Below are 21,881 nucleotides of genomic sequence, written 5' to 3'. Positions count from 1 at the left end.
TTACTGGCCGCACTGAGCCATTAGATCTTCTTTATGGTTGGTTGGTAAGGAAGTCACAGAATTACAGACCAGTCACACATTTTTATCACAGTTGTTTATTTGAGATATTGCGCAATCGTATGCAAACAACACAAGATATGTTGTTGCAGGGGAGATTCCAGAAACCTGAGATGACTCCATCCGTCACCTGATGTAGTGAAATGTTAAACCTGAGGTAAAAAATATGGGTTTTTCTCATGATAGAAGGGAAAAATACTGAGAGGTATTGCAGATAGCATCTAGCACGGTTCTAAATTAGGGGGCTCCCTAGCTAGAAGTGCAACTGGAACAGGATTTTCCTGATCATCCGTATTGTACAGAGTAGACAGGCGTTTAGTTAAGTATTTCTTTCTTTAGTGCTTGCTTTTGCATCTTAGATATTTTTCTTTTGATGAATTTATGTATGTTGGCAAATCAGAGCAATGACATCAAGGCAGGTAAAATGATGTTATACACACAGAAATGAGTGTAACATTCAGCGTTTTCTATCCACATTTTTCATCTATAAAAACTTAATGAAGAGCTGTGTCTCTGTGAAGTGGATGTAACCTCTTTCAATTGGTGGCAAAGGATCACACCGAGACATACAGCAAGAGAGAAAGACAGAAAGCGCAAGTGAGCAGAGACAAGAAAATCGGATGAATTGAAAATGGAGTGAGGACTGAACAAAAGACCAGATGGGCTCTCAGAAACTGTTGCTGTCAGGAACATGAAAAGAGGAGGTGGGGGGGGGGGGGGACATGGATAAGCAGCCAGACACAAGGAAAGATCACCTTCTTCTTATCCATTACAAACTGTAGAGGCAGGGCGAGGGAGAGGAAAAGAGAGGCTGTGTGAGGTGGGGCGGGAGGGGAGGTGGGGCAAGTGTGGGAGAGGCAGAAGGGTGTGTGCTCACATGAACCACTCTTCCTCCTTGTGCGTGTGTGCCACTAGGCTCTGTGTCTTTCGGGCAGAGAATAGAAAAGTTGGGGCAAAGTCTGAGTCAGCTTCAGCAGCTACCAGACACTCACCGAAACTCCCTCCACAGTGACAGGTTTCCTCTCACTCTCTCTCTCTCTCTCTCTTTTTTTTTTTACTGCTCTCTCACTCAGTCACTCTCTCTCTTTCACACACACACTCTCTCTCACACACACACACACACACACACACACACACAAAAACCAACCGTCACTCCTGGCAGAGGGAAGACAGGACTACAGGAGAACTGTTACACACCTTTCCTCCCAGCTACTCACCCATTGCTAGACGCTTTACCCAGGATGTGGACGCTTCTCTTGGGGGTCACCTTTGGATTACTGGCCTCCTCCAGGTCAGAACAACTTCAAGGTGAGGGGACTGTGCCTTTGCCCAGTGGATGGCTCTTTGTTTGGGCTTTTTTTTTTTTTTTTTACCTTATTCTGCCTAAATTGCGCCTCGCTGACAACTCCTTTGCTGCCAGATTTTAGGATATGGGAGTATTGCTATTTCTTCCCTTCTTGAGAATTTGAGTGAGCATTCATGTAAAGAGAAGACAGTGAAAGAAAGAAGCTCTGCTGCTGCTGTTGCTGCTGCTGCTGCTGCTTGTAGAATGGATGAGTGGATGCCGGCAAGAGAGCGTGTGCTCCACCAGCGCAGACAGGCTTACGTCTGGCAGTCTGAGACTCCTGATAGACACAAAGGAGACACGCGCTCTTGCTCCCTCTGTCTCACACACATTCACACGCTGGGAAGTTATTTATCAGGGTTTTGGATGATCAGTGTAGCTTTCACAAGCAGTCCTTTTCAGGTTGAAGCAAAATATATAGAGCTTTTATTTCCTCTTTTTTGCTGTGCTGCTACAGCTGGAGTCTGTGCTGCCATGCTTAATGCTTTATTCTCTGACACAAAGGATGTTCAGCAATCGCTCTGGCTTTACCCCCCCCCAATATTTCCCTCTTTTTCTCTTTGTCTCTCTCTTTCACATGTGCTTTCTCTGTAAGGTTTTGATTGGATTTGTTGCTCGGAGCAATATATCTCTGGAGGTGAAGTTGGTACTGAATCAAACAGGTCTGGGTTTGTCTGGTTGGTTCCCTGAGGAGGTGGTGGTGGGGTTGTTCACAAAGACTCCCTCTGGCACTGCGCCAAATAAAAATCAGCATCAAGCTATAAATTTGACCAGTATTTAAAGGCAAATACAAGACTACCTAGACAGCTTGTATGTGCACTGTATCTGGGAAGAGGGAAAGGGGGTGTTCCCACTTTCCCCCCCAGTGCTTCAACATGTGTTTGCACCCTCAAGGTTCCTTGTGTGCAGAGGAGTTGTGAGCTTTTGTGTGTGTGTTTGTACATGAATCTCTAGGTTTGAGTGTTGAGATTAATTGGTGTCTGGCAAGAAGCGTCCTGTGGTGGTTATAGGTCGTCCTGCTCCAGACGTTGTCTTTGAACCTTAAACCTGTGGCTGTGTTTCACCTGAAGCACATCATTAAAAGAAGGACTGATAGACTTGTGGCCAGGCCAGTTAACCAAGATTATACTTGTGGAGAGTTTTTACGCTGTTGTGTGTTTGACCACTAACACCATCTACAGTATGCGCATGTATGATTCTAAAAAGTCTGAGAGAAGAAAGATTTGACTGGTATCTGGTATCTTTAGTGGTGACGGAAAATACCCTAAAGTCATTTAAATTTTTTTTTTTGGTCTTTTTCCCCAGTAGTTAATCAAATGAATTCCTTCCATTTAAATTCATATGCAGCTTTGACCAGGACAAAGAATACAGGACAAACACTATATACTGGCAATGAATTTAATAAAAATTCAATTTAGGATATTTCAATGTACTGCTGCATTTCAATAAGCCAGCTGATCATGGGACTGTAAAGTCTGTTATCTGTGAGACTTTCCAAATATGCTAATTTGTCTTCTAACACCAAGTAAGTGATGATCTGATATGCAGAGCTTTTAGCACATCCAAAACTCCCTGTACCTTTATCTAATCTGTAAGCTTAGTGGTCTTGTATCTTTTGAGTTTCCGATGTACAGAAGACAGTTTGTCCACTTACGGTAATAACAGACTGACCATAACTGCTTCATCTGTGCAGAGGATTAGTAATGCATGCACTCAGGCCAACCTGACCGCTGGACTTCCTGATAATGTGGCCATATTTGCCTCCTTGGCATAACTACCCCTCCTGCATGCACTTGAGTCATGTTTCAAGGTGAGGGGTGGTCAGGGGCCCTGTGGACTGGGACTGGGCCCTGACAAAGAGGGCTTGTGCCTGTACAGGCTCTGTGTACCATCTCCTGCCACCTGAGACTTTCAGACACGTGTTTGCCTTCCCTCTTCTACAAATCAACCATCCTGAGTCCAGATGGCCCTGCACCAATATCTTGTATAACCCCTCTCCTTTTTTAATTTTCTCTTCTTGTCCCAGTGCCTTTAAAACTGATTGAACTGGCCTTCAGTGGTGCAGGGATCATCATATTCCAGGTTTCGTCTATCTCTTTGTTTGCTGTTAAACCTTCTAATTACTTTTTAAAACCTTTTTGTGACTTTCAGGCTCCATACCCATGCTCCCGCCTCTCTGCTTTCCCTTCTCATATACACTCAAGTCTTTGTGTCCTTAGGAAAACTGCTCAAAAAGAGCTCTGTAATATACACACATCCTCCTGCATGAGGCAGTCAACTAACTGTATCATCGGGCATAACAGCAGATTATATTGGATCTATGCTTTCATTTTATGCACAAAGGCACTGAAACGTGCATGTTGGGACAAAAAGGAGGAGGTTCCTTATTCAATTTGCAAATAAGACACTGTACTGGCAGAATTTGCCTAAATTAGCCTTAGCCATAGCATAAAGACTGGAAGCAGAGGGAAACAGCTTGGCAGTGCCCAACAGGTAATTTTGACATTGCTGTTTGTATATGGATTAAACAAACAACATAAATGTTAATAGTTGGCTTTAGATGTGCCATTGAGCACTAGAGTAGATTGTTTCCAGTGTGCGTATAGCTAGGTTAACCCCCTTCCGGTTCTGAGAAATTTGCATGAAGAATAATAACAAACAGAAGACAGATATTCATGAAAATATGTGCGCAGTCCGGTGGAAAACGGCTTTTTTGCTTGGTAAAACATACCACAGTTTGTCAGTTAATATAGTTCTAATAAGAACTGCCAGTGAAAGACTTGCAGTGCAAGGAATGTTTTAAACTGTCTAATTTCCACGAAAGTTATTCCTTAATCTTCAAATCTGAATGTTGGAGGTCAAGTGTCTTATCAGAGATCATCTGTTTGGATTCAATGAAACCTTCTTTTTAATTTAGAGGAGAGCTTTAAGGCTAACGTTTATTAAAAGGCAAAAAAAAAAAAGAAGTGCCCCTGCCGTTTGGTATTTGAAAGAAAGCTCTGCTACTTTCAAAAGTGTATGTGGGTGGAGGTGTAGGGAGACAGAAGGTGTGAAAAGAAATGGCACACAAGAGAGAAAAACAGTTGGTGAGGGTCCTTCTTGTGACCTTCAGGTAATGTTATGACTGTGTGTGTGTGTCTGTGTGTGTGTGTGTGTGTGTGTGTGTGTGTGTGTGTGTGTGTGTGTGTGTGTGTGTGTGCACAGAAACATATTTGTACCAGATCTCATGTTTCACCTGCCCTACTGGCCTGGTGGACCTGTGACCAGTGAAAAGAAAGACATGCCTGCTGACAGAGCAACTGCACTCAAGTGTGATAATGCGGGACACTGGAGCATTGTGGGTGTGATGGTAACAAGGTCCCTCTTCAAAGCAGCTGATTAACTGCGGCTAAAAGGATGTTACAGTAGTAGTTCGACTCATACAGTAGATTCTCTGTTCAAGCACGGGATTCCTGCACACATGATATTTTGAGAAAGCTTTAGTGAGAACATTTCAGAAAGGTGTATCTCAGAAAGACAAGAGGAAAGAGAAAAATGCAGATAAGAGGATAAAAAATAAGCCCGTGTTTTGCGTGTTATTAACATTGGCATCAAGACACTGAGCATACCGGCTCCCTTGCTGTGCTCCATGCTGTGTCATGACTTTGCAAAGGTTATGACTTAAGAAATTGTGTTTGTGTGCATGTGCAACTGTGATCTGCCTGTGTGTTTGTGCACCTGCATGCAGGGGGTAATTTGTACTTTATTGCTGGCAAAGAAAAGACAAACAGAGGGTAATGAGAGAAAACAAGAGAAAAGTAGAAGAGGGGGAGGGGGAGTGAAGTGGGAGTGGAGAGTCAGACTTGTCTATTACTTCTAGAGCAGCTGGAGGTTTTGGCAAGATGCTGTGTTAAAGCTCCCTTTTTCTCAGCTTCTGTACACCCAGACTTTGCAGTCTCCTTGGTTTCAACTCTATTAGGTGACAATGGAGCCTTTGGGAGACTCAGTGCCTTGGCATAGAAGGCTTCTCGACTGTATAAAGACACTGATGACCATTCCCTCTGCATACTAATGATCACGCCTCAGATTCATGTCAGCCCCCTTTTCAGCTCACTGATGGTAAGCTGTGCTCCCTTTGATCTCTCTGGGTAGGTTTGCAAGGCCAGGGCTGTTGTGTTGTTTTTCACCCTTTACTTTCAGGGACACTGTGCCATGTGGCAGCATGTGTTGAGGGTTTTTTTTTCCAGGTGTGTGTGTGTGTGTGTGTGTGTGTGTGTGTGTGTGTGCAAGAGAGAAGGAGAGAGAGAAGCAAAGAACATAAACTGCCTAACAAAACAAGTGTTGGCACTAACTCTTGCCCAACTGCCACAAACAGCAGAGAGCTCAACTTCCTGCTGCTACTAGTGCTCTGTTTACTCCTAACAGCCACTGGAAAATTTGGGGGGACATTCTTATCATATCTAGTCTTTTAAAAGTCAGCTTTCTCCACAGCAAAGTGTGTAAGTGTTGCAAGTTTAGGCAATTCTAAGCTTCTTTAACTGCAGGTGAAAAATAGAAAAGGTTGAGTACTGTTCAATGTAGTGCCCCAGCATAACATCTTCTTCTAATCTAGTCTTCTTCCAAATTGTAATTTGTATTTTCTGCTGAATCTATGAGCATTGTGAACATCCTCCGCGTGAGAAAACATAAGGGTCTGTATTTCTAGTGTAAGTCTTGCTTACGTAGTGGTCCTCTAGGACACTTGTGAGTCACAATTCCAGTTAGTAGAAGTTGAAATAAGTTGGCATGGTTGTTACTTTATTCATTCAAAACCTCCATACCAGGGTTGCCCATGGGTTAGATTTCTGCTTGCCTTGCCAGGCTTCGCTGTATGAAGCTCAGAAATCAAAAATAAGATAATGTATTCTGTGTGGTAATTTCCTGTACAAGTCTGGTGTTGCTGCTGAATGACTTAGACATCTTTTTTACAAGCGGTGCATCTGTCACCATGGTAGCACATTAAAACAAGCACCAAACAGTGCAGATATAGATTTCCTGTGTGTATGCACACTACAGATTAAATTGTAAGGTCAACTGTATTTATGGTAAAGGATCCTGCTTTTGCATTCTGTTATGCAAATTATTCTTTTTAAATAATGTTGATTTGATGATTTGAAACCTAGTGGCATTGTACAATTTATTAATATGCATGGAGTTGTGCAGCACAAAATGTTGTCATGTGTTATCAGCACTTTCGTCAGTTTCATCTGTTGTTTTTACAGAACCACAATCAGTTTCCTCTTCAGATTTTCAGGGTCCGCAAAAGTTGAATTTCATTTTATTTCACATAATGGAAATCAGATCTTATCAAAAAAGCTTTCAATGATCAATGATCACTATGGAAACAAGGTCAGGGGTAAATATTTGGAGTGTGGGCTGTGTGTCCCTGGTTATACCTTCCCAGGTGTCTTCCCAGGTGGTGTCTGTCTCTGTCATTCTCCATGCAAATGACCCCCTGCTCTGATCAGGAAACCATGCCAGATGCACTCTGAAATCTATTTCTTTCCATTTCCATTATTTTTGTGATAGACATGTGACTATTTGAATTTTGGAGTGATCTTCATGTGTACACATACACATCCTGCTCATCTGCTCATTTGCTAGGCCTATACTTTGCATTTTTTCTTTTCATTTCAATGAGGGAAAGTCATGTCCCTGAGGTTTCTCCTTTAGCCAAGCAAACCTAAGCAAATAGGTTGAGAATAACACAGGGGACACACCAGTGGCCAGATTTTACTGAACAAACTTTCACTGATCTGAAGTGATTTTATTATTACAATGAGCAGGTTTTGATGATTACCACCCAAAGCCCATAAATTCTTGGGATCCTCTTGTAGTCTCGAGTTAATATTGACTATTGAATTCTTTTCTGAATACTAATTAAAGTGAAAGTTTGGGAACCACCTTCTAGTAAGGCATACTAAATAAAGAGCTAGTTAAACAGTAACACTCATTTTAAGGGGGCAGGTCAGTAAGTTTGGTGAAAAATGTGAAACTCTTGTTCTTTGGTTGAGTATTTATTTACCATGTAAAGCACACAGCACGGTGTTATGTTTGTCTATCATTCTTTCTCCTGATATATATGCACATGTTTGTACACTTTGTTTAGAACAAAACTGACTCTTAACAATGCCTGGGGGCTGAACACAGTAAACAAGGATGCTGCCTGTCTTGTGATTTTACTGTGTTTCTCTCCCAGACAACTCAACTCAACAAACTCAACTCATGACTCACACTGACGTAAAAACACGTGTAGATCTTTTAATCTCTGTACATTTTATGGTTGTGAGAGAATTCATATGAACCTTAACAGTGTCCTACAGACCAGAAACTATGCTAGTTGGATTGAGTGAATAGCTGTTTCCTGCAGGAAATAGACAAAATACTGTAGATCCAAAAAACATTTCTTTCAACACTATTGAATGAATCATCAGCTGTTGTGTTGTTTCTCTCATATCGATTCCACTGTATATCATATATAAATAAATACAAAATAATAAGTTCCCATTATGTAACCCAAATGATCTGGGTCCTTACTGTATAGTATCAATATTATCTCACTATCTGCTTGTTGTAAATATGGTCTTGAGTTTTGAAGACATAAATGATATAAGACATAGAATGAAAAAATATTAACTTGCTTACATAGTAATAGTCCTCTAAAATCAAAATTTCAGAAATATAATTTTCCTTCACTTCAACCCTTTGGCTGCACTGTGGTTACTTGTTATTGGCTAGAAGTAATTTGGACATAATATTCCATGTGCTATGGTAAAAAAACACAACATGCAGGCGGTTTCTAACTGGTGATGAATCCTTTAAGACACCTGAACCTGTATTCAGTCAGGACCACTTTCGTCAAAATATCTTATATTCCAAGCAGAATTACATTTGGCGGTATGGCTCTGTTCTGGGACCTCCTTGTCCTTCCGCGTGCCTACGTGGAAAACCTTAAGGCAGGGAGAGCACACCTCCCTGCCCTTCCATGTGCATACATGGAAAAGTTTAAGACAAGGAGAGCGGCAGCAGAGACCCCAGGGTACAGAACAGAGCAAGCATCAATGGCAATCAGAAAATGACATTGATTAATTAGAAACAACATAAAAAAGGAGGAGCTGGGGTGGAGGTGGGTGCAAAAGGCTTGTAGAGGGAGCAGCAGAGATAGGCAGGCAGGCTAAAGCAGCTTAAATAAGGCGCCATGCATGATGTTTGCCAATTGGATGCTTGAGGAAATCAGGTGAGCTGTCAGCTGACTGTGTATGGTATCCAATGGGAAGCTTAGAGGAATCAGCTGATGTATGTTTATGACTAGCTGTGATCGTATGATATAGCTGTAACTGAAAGCTAAGCCTGACTTCGTGCCCTGCCTGAACTAACGCTATGCTCAATTTTTTTCCCTTTTTTCCCTACAGTGAGTTCTCGCAGCTGCAGCTATGCTGGGGTATTTCGGGTTGAGGGAGCAAAACGGCACTCCCTGAACTTCGACATGGCTCAAAAGGTGTGTCAGCAGCTGCAGACCACCTTGGCAAGTCAAGAAGAAGTCCATGAGGCCTACAATAATAGCATGGAAACATGCAGGTGAAACCACAAGCCTTTGTTGAATAATTATTTGTTTTAATTGTTGTGAACAAGACTTTCTGTATTACACTTTCTAAAAAACATGCCATGAGTTGGGCCTTTTTACACATTTAAACATTCAGTTCAGTTCTATGGAAATGTTTTTCAATTCAATTCAATTTTATTTGTATAGCGCCAATTCATAACAGAAGTTATCTCAGGACACTTTTCAAATAGAGCAGGTCTAGACCGAACTCTTCAACATTAATTACAGAGACCCAACAGTACCACCATGAGCAAGCACTTGGCGACAAGGGCAAGGAAAAACTGCCTGTTAAAAGGCAGAAACCTAGGACAGATCCTCCGGCTCTAGGTGGTTGGTCGTCTGTCTCGACCAGTTGGGGTGAGAGAGAGAGAGAGAGAGAGAGAGAGAGAGAGAGAGGCAGAGAGAGAGAGAGCGAGAGACAGACAGACAGACAGACAGACAGACAGACAGGTGCACAGCAACAACAGTATTGGCAATGGCAGTCAAGCAGGACCATGGCAGGAGGCTCCACCAGGATCCATGAGAACCTGCGAGACGAGAAAGCACAAGAACTCCGGGGAAGAAGTGAAGTTAGTAACATGCATTAATGGGACATGAATGAGTGCAGAAAGAGAGAGGAAGGGAGGAGCTCAGTGCACCATGGGAAATCCCCCGATAGTCTAGGCCTATAGCAGCATAACTAAGGGATGGTTCAGGACTCACCTGATCCAGCCCTAACTATAAGCTTTATCAAAGAGGAATGTCTTAAGCCTACTCTTGAATGTGGTGAGGGTGTCTGCCTCCCGAACCACAACTGGAAGCTGGTTCCACAAGAGAGGAGCTTGGTTTTCTCTCAGTCAGAATGAAACCACAATGTAATCAACTGAACTTCAGCTTTAAATGCACTTGGTCTTCTTCAATGCACGTCATCAAGAGATGTAAACCAGAAAAGAGGAACGTCTTCCAGTTTTCAACACAGAAATTGTCATGTGGTAGAAACAGTGTAAACATCTGAAACCACCTCCTACTCCTCAATTGCATTTGTCTCTTCTCTGAGCAGAGTGATGTAATGTGTTTTGACCTTACTGCTTGGAGACAGGCTGGATTCTGTATCAACAAATGTCTCAAGATGTGCTGTAAGTTGTGTCAAAATATGTCTTCTAATAATAATATTGTTGCGTCCATTCAGGAACGGCTGGACCAGCAATGGGAGCATTGCCATCCTCAGACACACTCACCATGAAAACTGTGCAAAGAACATGACTGGGTTCATCACTAGTTCTCGTGTAGCTGCTGACGAGCTCTATGATGCCTACTGCTATGATGAAACAGGTGACTTCATCCAGGGGAAATAAGTACTTTCAGTGTAGTCCAAAGCTCATACTCAACTTACGTAAATGTCAGTTTGCTTCTCCATTTTGGTAACGTCTACTTTCTGTGTCCCCCTAGTTGGGCCTGAGAAGAACTGTTCCGCTGCCTTTCAAAGGAATGATCACTTACTCTTAGATGCATCAGGTTAGTACAATGTGCCCATTCACCCTCATGTAACTGTAATACATGTAGTACACATTTGTCACCATAAATGAAAGTTCAAACACTAATATACAGTCAACTGAAACCAAAGTTAAAAAATTAGACGATAAAAACACTACAATCTGTTTCTATTAGACCCACTGAAATAGTGTCCTGAATTTAGAGTTGATAGGAAGTCAGCATTTAAAAACAGGCAATAATTATTTATTGCATATAGTTATGCAGAGGGTTTGATAATGCATTCATATTTGTCATCTGTGTTTTAACTGACAAATAAATTCCTATTGCAGAATCCACACACCATCTGCATAATTATATATTATATGTAAGTGTAAGCAAAGAAAACTAAATGAAACTTTTTAGAAAACACCAGTAGTAACCAACAGATCTCACCTCTAGACGCCACCAGCACCCTCACAGCTGCTAGCTATGTTACCTGAGGTGAGACATTAAGTCAACCCAAATCGTATCTGGCTGATCAACAAGGAAGCTGGGTGGAGTTACTTTTTTTTTTACAGCTGTCTTGAATGCTGATGAGGGATCAATTTCTCAAACACTAGGTTACTTTTTTCTCCTTTTTTTGAAAACTGCACAAGCAAGACCATATAATAGCAGTGGTAAAACTTTGCAAGGCCTCATTGTAGCTGTGTATTCTCCTACAGATACATATTGGAATAACAAAATAATGATTTCTGAATGCATAATGAAAATAGCTCAGCTCAGAGTCCAGCTTTCACAAAGACACCCATTCAGTAAATGTACATTTTAAGAAGCATAACAGACAAAGACAAAGACAAAGCTGTGATTTTCAATGTTTAAAATCATAAGAGATGAAGAGAATATATGTCACTCACAGACACACACAATGACTCACTCTAAATATGTCAACTGTTTATTGCAATGTAGTATTATTCTAACATTAATATTAGCAAGGTAAGAGAAAGTTGATTGACTCAGTTCCAGGTCATCAAATACCAACACTTCGAGTTATGGTTAAAACCATAGTGAACCACACAGCACAGCAGGTGGTGTTTGTGCTCCCAGGGCATCAAATACTGACACTTTGGTTTGCCAAAATGTTGGTATTTGATGACCTGGGAAGACTCAACAATCAACTTTTCTTTTTTTCTTGTTGTTTAGAATGACCCCACCTTTAACTGAAAAGTGAAAAGTAAAATCCCAGAAGAGGATGTAACAGGCTTTACAAACACTATGAAATCCAGATAAATACTGCAGTATAAGTATAAGAGATGGTTAATGTTGTTCATACAAAACATATCAAAAGTTATGTGTGACTGTAACCATGCATGACCCTTTCCATTCTCCAATCAGCTGAACAGCCTCAGACTCCAACAACAACAGAAGGCCAGGAAGAGACCACTCCACAAACACAACCTCTGGATCCTTCTGATGGTGAGGATGGTGACCCCATCGTAGCCACTTCGGAGTCAACCACTATAATCACCACAGAACCCTTTGAAGACAGTGAGAGAAGCACTATGGTGGCTCCCATTCATCCAGAGTTTGGTTCTGGTATGTCTCCTGACATTGAGAAAGCCTCTACAACGTCCCCTGTTGGAGAGCCAAAGGAAACACAATCTACCCCTGAAAATGAGGGACAGAACGATATAATGACTGAAGGAGATGACAGCATAACAAAGTGTAAGACAAACACAAGCAAAAATAAATCAACACACAACTGCCATAAATCAAAGCACAAGTAGAGTTGTGTGTATGATTACAGCTCACTAAAGGAAATAGCAACACCTGAAAATGTAATGCATTCCTGTATTATAACCATGCAATAGAAAGCACCTCTGTGGTGCTAATATTGTGGAGACTATATCAGAGAGACTGAGTGGTGATTCAACTCTGCAGTCATTTTTGGATTGCATTATATCGCAAGATTCCTGTGATTTGATCTAACTTCTGTATATCCAAAATCATAGAAAATGGTGAGGTTTGAATTGATTTATGTTTAAAATGCATGGAAACATTCTTAAAGAGCAGCACATCCTGATATCAGATGCAACAGGTTTTGGGAGGACTGAAGTAACTTTAAGAACATATGACGCCCCCTTGTGTTAAGTTATGCTGTGGAGTGGATTTGTTACAAAACAGGTCTCTGTGATTTTGTCTCCACATTCCTTACAATCGGGATCAATCAGGGTACAAGAACATTTAAATCAGGTCTATAAATCCAACTAGGTTCATTTTAACTGCTTTATACAGAACATGTAAAGGGAAACTTGCTTATTATGTAGCTTGCACAAAGCCTGCAGCTTCACAAAGAGGTGAAAAGGCATATATGATTTAATCTAAAGTGATCATATGATCATCTGTGATACAGACACAAATACATCTGAATATTTCATCTAGTCTTATGTTTTAAATATGCTTGTCTTTGCTAGAGTGGGTAGTTCTATGTCAGTGAATGACCTGTATCCAAGATGACTGAGACATTTGCCTCTTGTTTTATTGACATGCAGCACCACAAAATCCTAATGGCAAGGGACGGGTCCTGGATCCTGTTGTGCCTAAGACTGATAAAAAGGAAAGTTCATCGAGTGAGTAACCATGCTAATTCACTTGTACCTCTAAGACCCTGAAGTCCATAGTGATTGCGGTCAAATAAGAGCATGCTGGGAAAAGGGCGCTCCTATTTGGATGCACTCTTGACTTTTTATTATTTCTTACTAATTCAGCTTTAATACTGTCAACTCATGGCTTGTTATTTCTCCCTCCAGACTGGCTGGTAATCCTCCTTGTGATTGTGGCAGTTTTTGTTATTTTTCTAGTGTGTGCAGCTGTTTCCAGAAGAAACAGGTATGTGTCTTTAGACATGAACATAGCCCCCCCCGTTTCCCTGCCTTACTGTGATCAATAGTCAGTGTTCCAATTTTCACATACAAAAACAAAATCAATAACAAATACATGTGTCTGTGTACTGTGTGCTTTTGCAGCTTGTGCGGCAAACAACAAACCCTGATGATCACACCCAAAGACGGCGAGGGGAACGGGGCGGCGGCATCAGCATCCAGCTCCCACGCCCAGGAGAGAGAGCAGGAGATGGTGACCCTCATGAACAAGGAGAAGATCCAGGAGAACGGCAACACAGAGGAGTTCACCGTCATCACGCTAGAGGAGTCGCCAGATAAAGAACAGCTAGCGTGAGAGAGGAGCATAGAGGCAGATGTGAAAGATGAGGATAGGAGGGATGGAGTGAGGAGATGTTTGGGTGGGTGGGGGTGGGGCTCCAAACACTGGGTAGCCAGCACTGAATGGACACTCAGTAAGGGTGTATGTGTATGTTATTTAGAGATTGTCTTACTGAGATAAATACTGTTGTACTGGCAAACCAACCTGTGCAGCATTTTGTTTGTGTGGTATGCCAGGTTAATTAGGACTGAATGGCGGTCAAAGAGTGTGTCGTGCATGGTGGGGTATCATGTATTGGAGCATAGCAGGGTGCGTGAATGTGTTTTCTGTCAGTTCTTTGTGTTTGTGAGCTGTATGCTTTGTTGATGACAGGGCTGGATTGGCTTTAAAGGGAGGGGGTGGTGAGGGTCTAATTTGTGAAGATGACAAATTATTTTCTTTTTATAGGATTGGTGAATTTTAAATTATACGGTCTTTCAGCCTAAATGGGAAATAATAAATCAATAAAGATAACTTTTTTTTTAAGTTTGAGATACTGCATAGAAAAAATAATAATTTGGAGTGAAACAACCATTCCATTTTTCCATGTGTTTCATTACTTTGTTTTGTTTGCTTATTGTTGTAACCTTGTGTATATTTCAGACATTGCCTGTGGACTGGAGTTTGGTTTTTTCCATTTTCAAGAAAACTAAGGGATGTCATTACCTTAATTTATGCAGCTTTGATTCCCTTTTTCTTGGTCTTTGTATATAAAGTATATGTTTTGGAAATGCCTTAGCAATAGCTGCCAGTGCTTTTTGTTAGCTAGAAAAGGGTGTTGTATCCCTTTTAAATAAAGGAATGTGTCATATTTTTTGAGAGTTATTTAATTAGAAACAGTACCTCTGAGGTAAACAATTGTGAATGGATTTTGCAATAGTCAAAGTGGAGTGGATATTGTATGAATCAAGTTGATGTATAGCATCCAAAACTCTGCAATTGATGCACCATTGAAGTCAGTTAATTTCGTATACATTTATATTGAGTTGTGAATATGATAATATGATGTCCCTGATGTTATCCTGAGGATAAGTAGAACGATAAAGATGATGTATACATTCTATATACACAGTGTGTACATTGATTAAGGAAAAAAAAAGCAAAATTAAAAAAAATTGGATACAGCAGAGTAACCATCTTTTAAATACAAGATTTAAGCTCAATCGAGACACGAGAAGTGAGTGACAGCGGCCTAAGATGCTAGATGCGAAACTACATGGCACATATGATAATGGGGGGCCCGTGTGCTGTAAACATAGCAATGTAAAGGTTTTCCTTATGAAAGAGGCTGTGACAGCATTGTCAGTGTGCTCCCAGGGGGAGGGGTGCGCGCGATGAATGAAGCCTGTGTTCTTGCCTAGGCCTTAATGTGCCGGTTACTCTGTACATTCACACATGTAAACGAAATGCTGCAGTTTTTCTACTAATCTTCTCATTGGTGAAATATATCATACTTTGTGCCATATCAATATTATTCCCTGTGTGACTGCTAATTTCTCCCAATTTTCAGTGTAACGCTGAATTGTATAAACTGATTGTAAACTGATTTTTTTCCCCCCGACTTGTTCAGTTTTTTTTTTCCTGCTTTTGCTTTTATAGAATTCATTTTGAGGAGAGTTGGCAAATGTACTAGTGTAGGCAGGTTTTATGACAAATTAACATAATATGTCACTGAAAACATTTGTAAAGTCATGAATGAAAATAAATGTGTATAGATAGAGATTCACAGGAATGTGGTGTTCACTAACTGATTACTCTGTATGTGTGAAGACAAAGGGAGAGAGAGAATGGCAAGACCGGGAATGCGAGTGGTTACATTGCCCCCACATATGAGGAAGTGAGGTTTCCATGGCACCAGGGTTGTGATGTGAGAATATGTTAACACAGGAAATGAAGACTGTGATTAAGAGAGCCATTTTTAAAAGATAGAGATGACATCTTTCCATACAGTGTTAAACTGCATGTAGTAGTCTGTCTGTCTTCACTGACACACATTTAAAAGAGCACAATTACCACTTATTTAACATGCAGTTATTTACTCATTGTTCACCATTCTAAAGCTGCACAGACATAGTGCTGGCATCACAAATAACTTGTAGTAAGTGTAGCAAATTCTAAATTTTGAGAACACGTTCTTGGTGCTATTTAGTTATTATTTTGTAATGTTTTTCTCTAAGTTTGCATAAGCTCTTTTCAAAAATACAATCCTTTTTTTCCAATATTTTCATAAAATGGTCACTTAGCTCTATCATTTTTTAACAGACAAAACTGTACTGTTTGTAGCTAAAATTATTTTCACTATGTAACATTTAGGAGGTTCTATTGGAAAGAGAAAGAGAATATAATATTAATTTATGATCCCCTAAATATAATCGTTACGTTTTGGTTGACTTAGATATGCCTACAGACGCTGCAGGTTGCCTTCCGTGTAGTCCACCACGTTAAACCTACAGTAGCTCAGAATAGACTAACTGAACACTGGCTGTAGATAGGGGTTTTTGCGTTTATTATGTGTTTCACAGCCACCATAGTTTTATCTACACACTTTACAGCCCATTTTCATTCCCACGTTATCAAATATAGATGTGAGCAGTCTTCAGTTGGTTGCAATCTGCAACCTCACCACTAGATGCCACTAAATCCTACACACTGGTCCTTTAAGCATTTAGGTCTAAATACATGGGCAAAAACTTTATTTTTGCACTCTGATGTTGGTATTAGATATCCAATTTCAGTTTTTCATCCTGGTAATGGTATAGTGTGATATTAACTCTTGCTTACATTCACCTAGATCATCACCTCTAAGACTTTAAATTATATTTTTATATTTCACGTTCCTCCGCGAAAATTTGATATTGATATTGTGTGGGGTTCATACACAATATATATACAAGCCTGGATTCAGCAAAGCTTTCTTTTTCTTTAGGTGTCATCCCTAGGGATAAATAAGCATAAATGACAAGGCGGACTGGTGGGGCTTAAGAATAGCAAATAAACAGTTCATTTTCCGTTTCAACCTATTTAGCCCTTAACTTAGTGAAATGATTGTAGATGAAATTTTGTGTTCCATTATGCACCTTTGCTTTAATGTTCTTAGAATAATGCATCATTAAAATGATATTGTCTACTCTGTCCGGGAGTCATAATCAGACCAACTGAACAACAGAAACAGAGATGAAAATGTATTTCTTTGTGTGTGTAAAATAAAACAAATCGTGTAGTCAAAAAATCAAAAGAGCAGTCAATATTTAGTTATGAATCAACATTTATTAGTTATATTTGTATATGTACACCAAAGGTACAACACTTACTGATATGTAGAAACAGATTTTTTTATGTATACCATAGACCGAGGAAAGATTTCATGTTTCATTTTTTTTTTTTGTCTTTTTTTTCTCCCCCACACATACGCTCTGCCTTTACATCAAAATTACAACAGCTTTACAAAGAGGGAAGGCCTAGAAAAGTAAGATCAGGAAAGCACGTCGTAGGCAGGAGTGACAGGTTATCAGCTCTGTTTAGGAGTTTCTTCAAAAAGACACATTTCAGTAGAAAAGGACAAGCTTAAAGATATACTGTCTCTTGGTTGAAATACTGTGTCAATCGATTTCCATTCTATCAGTACCATTTAGCTCAGCAAGTTCCAGGTGTTTGTGCGTGCATAAAGTTTCTGTGTAGAAAGCAAAAAAGGCAAGTGGAGTAAATGTAGTTTACAGAGTGTGAATTCTATAATCCTCCATGATGTTGGTGGCACATCAGAGGTCAGATATGTGAAGATGTGGCATGTAGACAGGGTAACAAAGAATCTAAAAGATCTAGATAACCATGTCTTGCAGCTTTAATAAACACACGCACCAGGTAAACAAAGATGCCTGAGACTAAAGCACGTTTTCGCCATTGAAAAGACAAAATGGTTCAGATGAGTCACCTGAGGAAGGTTGCTCTACTGTTAACAGGCAGCTGAGTATATTTTCTTCCACTCAAATCAACTCCTAGGCTGTGTTTGATTTCTCACTCTATCCTACATACAGGGCAAAATTGAGCTTTACCTTTATTTGTCTCTCTTTTCTGCAACTTTTATCACAGTAATTCCAACCAAAATAACTCATGTTGGCCCCCTTTGTCAAACCAGAAACTTCCCCTCGCTCTTTCTCTCTCTTTCTCACTCTCTTTCTTTCTCTTATAAATGCAAACCTGTTTGCTTCAGGACCACTGTAATTTCCAGAAAATTCTGCATTGCCACTGAACAGAACAATTATATATTTATTTATGTACAATGAAAATGAATGCACACTTCTTATATCTTCATGGAACAAACATTCAGAATGCTTACATTAGATTAAAAAAAAAAGATATTTATATATTGGTGTGTGACAGGTAAGTAAAACAACTAGTTAACAGCTATTAGAGAATAAAAAAACAGGCAATTTATTACACGATTTCCTCTCTATACATTTTGTCTAATCTAATTTTACTCAGGACATATGATATTTTTTTTTCCTAGAGGATTACATTGAAAATGTCACAGCAATGAAACTATATTCCTACATACCATTCCCACCCCCCACCCCCCAAAAAAAAAAGAAAGCAAAAGGAAAAAAAAAAAAAAAAAAGAAATCTGTTACCTACAATATATACACAAAGTGCAATGAGGCACTTCAACATATCATGCTTTTAAGATAGTGGTGCAAAAAAATATTATCATTTTATTTTATTCATGCTTCTAAAACCGTGAGTTTGAACATAATAGTGGTTCAACACTCAATCCCCATCATTGACACTATGGTCTGCATTTTCTCCTTACTGGAGAGGTTGATTTTTTTTTTCTTTCCTGAAGATCACAAGGTCAAAAGATCAGACTCAAGGGGCCTCTCAGGGTGTCAGTGCTGTGCTCTGCAGCTCTCTGATCACAGTTAGAAATGTAGTGACCGTCGAGGTCTAAGAGTGTTTGTGTGTGTGCTAAAAATGTGTGCATTTTAAAAATCGTGTGTGCATGCTTGTTTTTTGTGTGTATCAGTCTGTGCAGTGTTTACAGGAGAACACCAAATGTGCTTTATGTTGTGTCACAGCACACTTCTGTTAGCCGAGCTTAAAAAAATCAAAGACGTCTTCTGAGAGTGTGTTTCAGGAACTAAAGGACAGAGTGTCGTACTAAGTGTTTTGTTAATTTCCCTAGTGTTACTTATATTGGCATTTGTTTGAAGTGAACATCTCCAAGGCAAGGTTGTCTTTAATGAAATGAAAAGAAACAAGACAGGAGAGAAGGACACATTACTGATAAAGAAATCCCACCCACAACGCAGAAGTCTCACCTCTCACTCGCACAGGCTAAAAAAAGATTAACAGCCAGTAGCCCAGCTTTGTTTGTATTTGCAGATCTTTTTAAGCCATTTGGTTCTATGAGAGGATTTTTTTTTTACCTGATAGATAGCAACATTTTAGCATAATGCATGTGAAGTGTCCATTGTTCTGTTCTAAGTTTCCTAAAACGTCTTTGCACCAATGTGGACACACAGCTGCAGCATCTAGGGTTTGTAGAAACAGTCTTGAGCTCTGGTGGCTAAAATATATTGTTGTTTACCTTTTAAGGTCTGGCTAAACAAGAAGCTGGCAAGCAAGAGTGTTATATCAATGATCTGTCACTGTTTGTGCAAGCCAAGAATCCATCTGACAGCTGAGTGCTGTGCTACTTCTTCCTCCGTTTCTTTTTAAAAATGTTTCTAGTGCTTCACTTTGTGTACTCTGTGTTCAGTAATAATGTAAGTGTACAAATAGTACGCAGGTTGAGGATCATTCAACCACTGGAATGTTGTCTTAAATGTATTTGTGTGCTTCCTATATGTGCTTCCCAGCATGTCATCATATTATAAAATCACTATCTTTCATCAAAGACCTTTGCAGTGAACTGTCACTGTTTGGAGTCAAAGCTTTCAAAAGTTGTGCTGTTATGAGGCCTTTTTCTTGAAGCTCTAGTGAGCAGGTAAACATTTGAGGATTACAAAATTTTTTTCCCTGTAAAATAGTAAACATACAAGCCTGAGTATCTGTTCCTGTTCCATTATTGTGTTTTTAAAATCATTTTTTAAACTTGGAATACGATCAGTGTCAACATGGAAGGATAATGTGCATGACTTTGATTATGCCTCTGACTGAAAATTATCCTCACTGGCATTTTGGCTTTATTTGTGCTCTATCACTCTGTTTGTGCTTTATATTTTTTTTTGTGTGCTTCAATTTATCCAGATATGGCAATTAATAATTATTGTTTGTTTTTATGATAATAATTTTGATGCAAATTTTTATTTTAATTTCACTGGCATTACAGGTACTTTTTTTGGGGGGGAAGGAAAGTTTCATATACAGGGCAGTGACATTATTTCATTTAAGTTTTGAGGCTTCATCAGAAAAGGTGGTGATATCAACTGCTGTGCCTTTCAGTTAAAAATGGACAGAAGGAAAGAAAACTGAAAACTGTCTTGAGAGTGACATTATGGAGGCAGTTCAAAGGCCTCTGTGAGTTGATTGATTTTCTGCCTGTTTGGTCCCTATAATTGACTTGGTCATGTTCTTAACCCAGCTCTCTCTCTCTCTCTATCACACACAGACACACACAAACAAGTTTTATATCTCACTCAGTAGGTGACACAAAGAAAAAAGTCCCTTTTTTTTTACAGTAGACAAAGGAAAAAAAAAACACAAAGGGGAAAAAATGGGCTCCATGGCATGATTTGTGCTTTATAATCCCACGGCGACTGTGCTGGTAGGTTTTCCTGTTCACTATTGTTCTCCCTGCCTCCTACCCTTTCATCAGTTTGCTGGACCTCAGGGATAGTGGGTAATATTGGGCAATGCAATCAGCAGTCAGGTGCACTTTAAACGCTCTGACAGTTTAAGAATAAGAAGTGATGTTCTTACAGTAGATAAGAGCAAAGGAAGAGCGGTGGCCTAATGCACACATTGTGATGGTACTGACAGGGATGTAAAGCAAGGAAGTTCAGTACAAACATTACATTGGTTTTCACGATTAATGCTCTAACTCCCACTCCTCTTCTGGCATTAGAATAATGAATCACCTGTATTTATATAACTAGGAAACCTGGAAGATGTTCTCAGTGCATCCCATTATACAGCCACTTCTTCTCTCATCTTGTAAATGTAGAACAAAGATGTATTGCTAGGAATAGCTTATCTAACTTTTTTCTCTTCCTTCCCTCCCCAAGCCTTGAAGTATGTTGTGCAAGTATCTGCTATACAGGACATAATTGTGCTCTAACAGGTAAAGGTATACCTCTGTTATCATTTCACGGTTAAGTGAATTAGTATTATATATCAGTCAGATAGACAGTTACAAAAACCTTTAAAGGGACTAATAAAAAAAGAAAAGAAAACTAAACTACATAAAAAACAATTAGTAGTTCTGTTCGTGTGACTTTTTTTCATTCACTCTTTCACCAGATAGGAAAGCTTGTGGAGCCCAGGAGCAGGGGATCTCTGTGCTGCCATTATTCATGTTTCCATGGTTCCTCCTCAACAAGCGTGCACTCCGCAGCAGAGCCGTTAGTGGCTGAGGTTACCTGTAAGCAGTTAGCAGGGAAATCTAAACAGCGGATCCAAGGCACAGACAAAAATCACAGTTTATTTCTCATAAAGCTTTCAAGAGAGCTTCTAATAATTCTGCATTATCGATTCAGTGCTCCCACTTATGAGATACTATTACTTAAAGTTTCAGCGAAGCAATCTGACTGGTCAATCATGCTTCCAAAGCTTATAAAGCATGGTTGACCATCATGTATTGCTTGCTATGCCATCAAAACAACAACAATCACCTATCTACATACCTGCTATTTCCTGCTTATATGTCATATGTTGAAGTAAACCTTTCAGATAATACACATGACTGTAAACATTGTATAACTGTAAAGCCAGAATACCACTTAGGACATTCTTTTCTGTAATTTTGAGTATTGTAGCAATGGTACTTTGGCAATTAAAACACAGCCTCTTAGGTATCATAGCTATTTTGCAACATGCAAAAACTATGGAGGAATACTTTAACTCCTGTACGACCATGATGATCATGCTTATGGTAGTCCTAAGAGTGGAGTTTCTTTTACTGACCTGGGAACAGACCATAAATGTATGATGACC

At 39.8% G+C, this 21,881-nt stretch overlaps 2 protein-coding genes across 4 annotated transcripts in view; one reads left to right on the top strand and one right to left on the bottom strand.

The window, feature by feature from the left end:
• Positions 1 to 944: 944 nt before the first annotated feature.
• cd44b (CD44 molecule (Indian blood group) b) lies at positions 945 to 15,459 on the top strand. The gene is made up of 8 exons (XM_051383600.1): positions 945 to 1,365; positions 8,833 to 8,998; positions 10,192 to 10,334; positions 10,452 to 10,517; positions 11,868 to 12,197; positions 13,025 to 13,102; positions 13,283 to 13,361; positions 13,499 to 15,459. Exons 1-8 carry the CDS (start codon positions 1,299 to 1,301, stop codon positions 13,707 to 13,709), a joined length of 1,140 nt encoding a protein of 379 aa, XP_051239560.1. The 5' UTR covers positions 945 to 1,298; the 3' UTR covers positions 13,710 to 15,459.
• Positions 15,460 to 16,980: 1,521 nt separating this feature from the next.
• Positions 16,981 to 21,881, bottom strand: part of slc1a2b (solute carrier family 1 member 2b) — a 31,322-nt gene continuing 26,421 nt past the window's right edge. For all 3 annotated transcript variants that reach the window (XM_051383576.1, XM_051383575.1, XM_051383577.1), the window contains exon 11: positions 16,981 to 21,307. In XM_051383576.1, coding sequence (XP_051239536.1) covers positions 21,236 to 21,307 — 72 coding nt within the window. In that variant the 3' untranslated portion in view covers positions 16,981 to 21,235. The remainder of the gene's footprint in view (positions 21,308 to 21,881) is intronic.

Source organism: Dicentrarchus labrax, unplaced genomic scaffold (assembly GCF_905237075.1).
Source record: "Dicentrarchus labrax unplaced genomic scaffold, dlabrax2021, whole genome shotgun sequence".
NCBI lineage: Eukaryota > Metazoa > Chordata > Actinopteri > Moronidae > Dicentrarchus > Dicentrarchus labrax.
This window is presented reverse-complemented; position numbering and strand designations above follow the sequence as displayed.

Excerpts from the sequence above, each read along its gene's own strand:
- cd44b (XM_051383600.1), top strand. The coding sequence starts at position 1,299 with ATGTGGACGCTTCTCTTGGGGGTCACCTTTGGATTACTGGCCTCCTCC. Across the intron at positions 1,366-8,832 it reads CAGGTCAGAACAACTTCAAG|TGAGTTCTCGCAGCTGCAGC; the intron begins GTGAGGGGACTG and ends TTTTCCCTACAG. Across the intron at positions 12,198-13,024 it reads AGATGACAGCATAACAAAGT|CACCACAAAATCCTAATGGC; the intron begins GTAAGACAAACA and ends ATTGACATGCAG.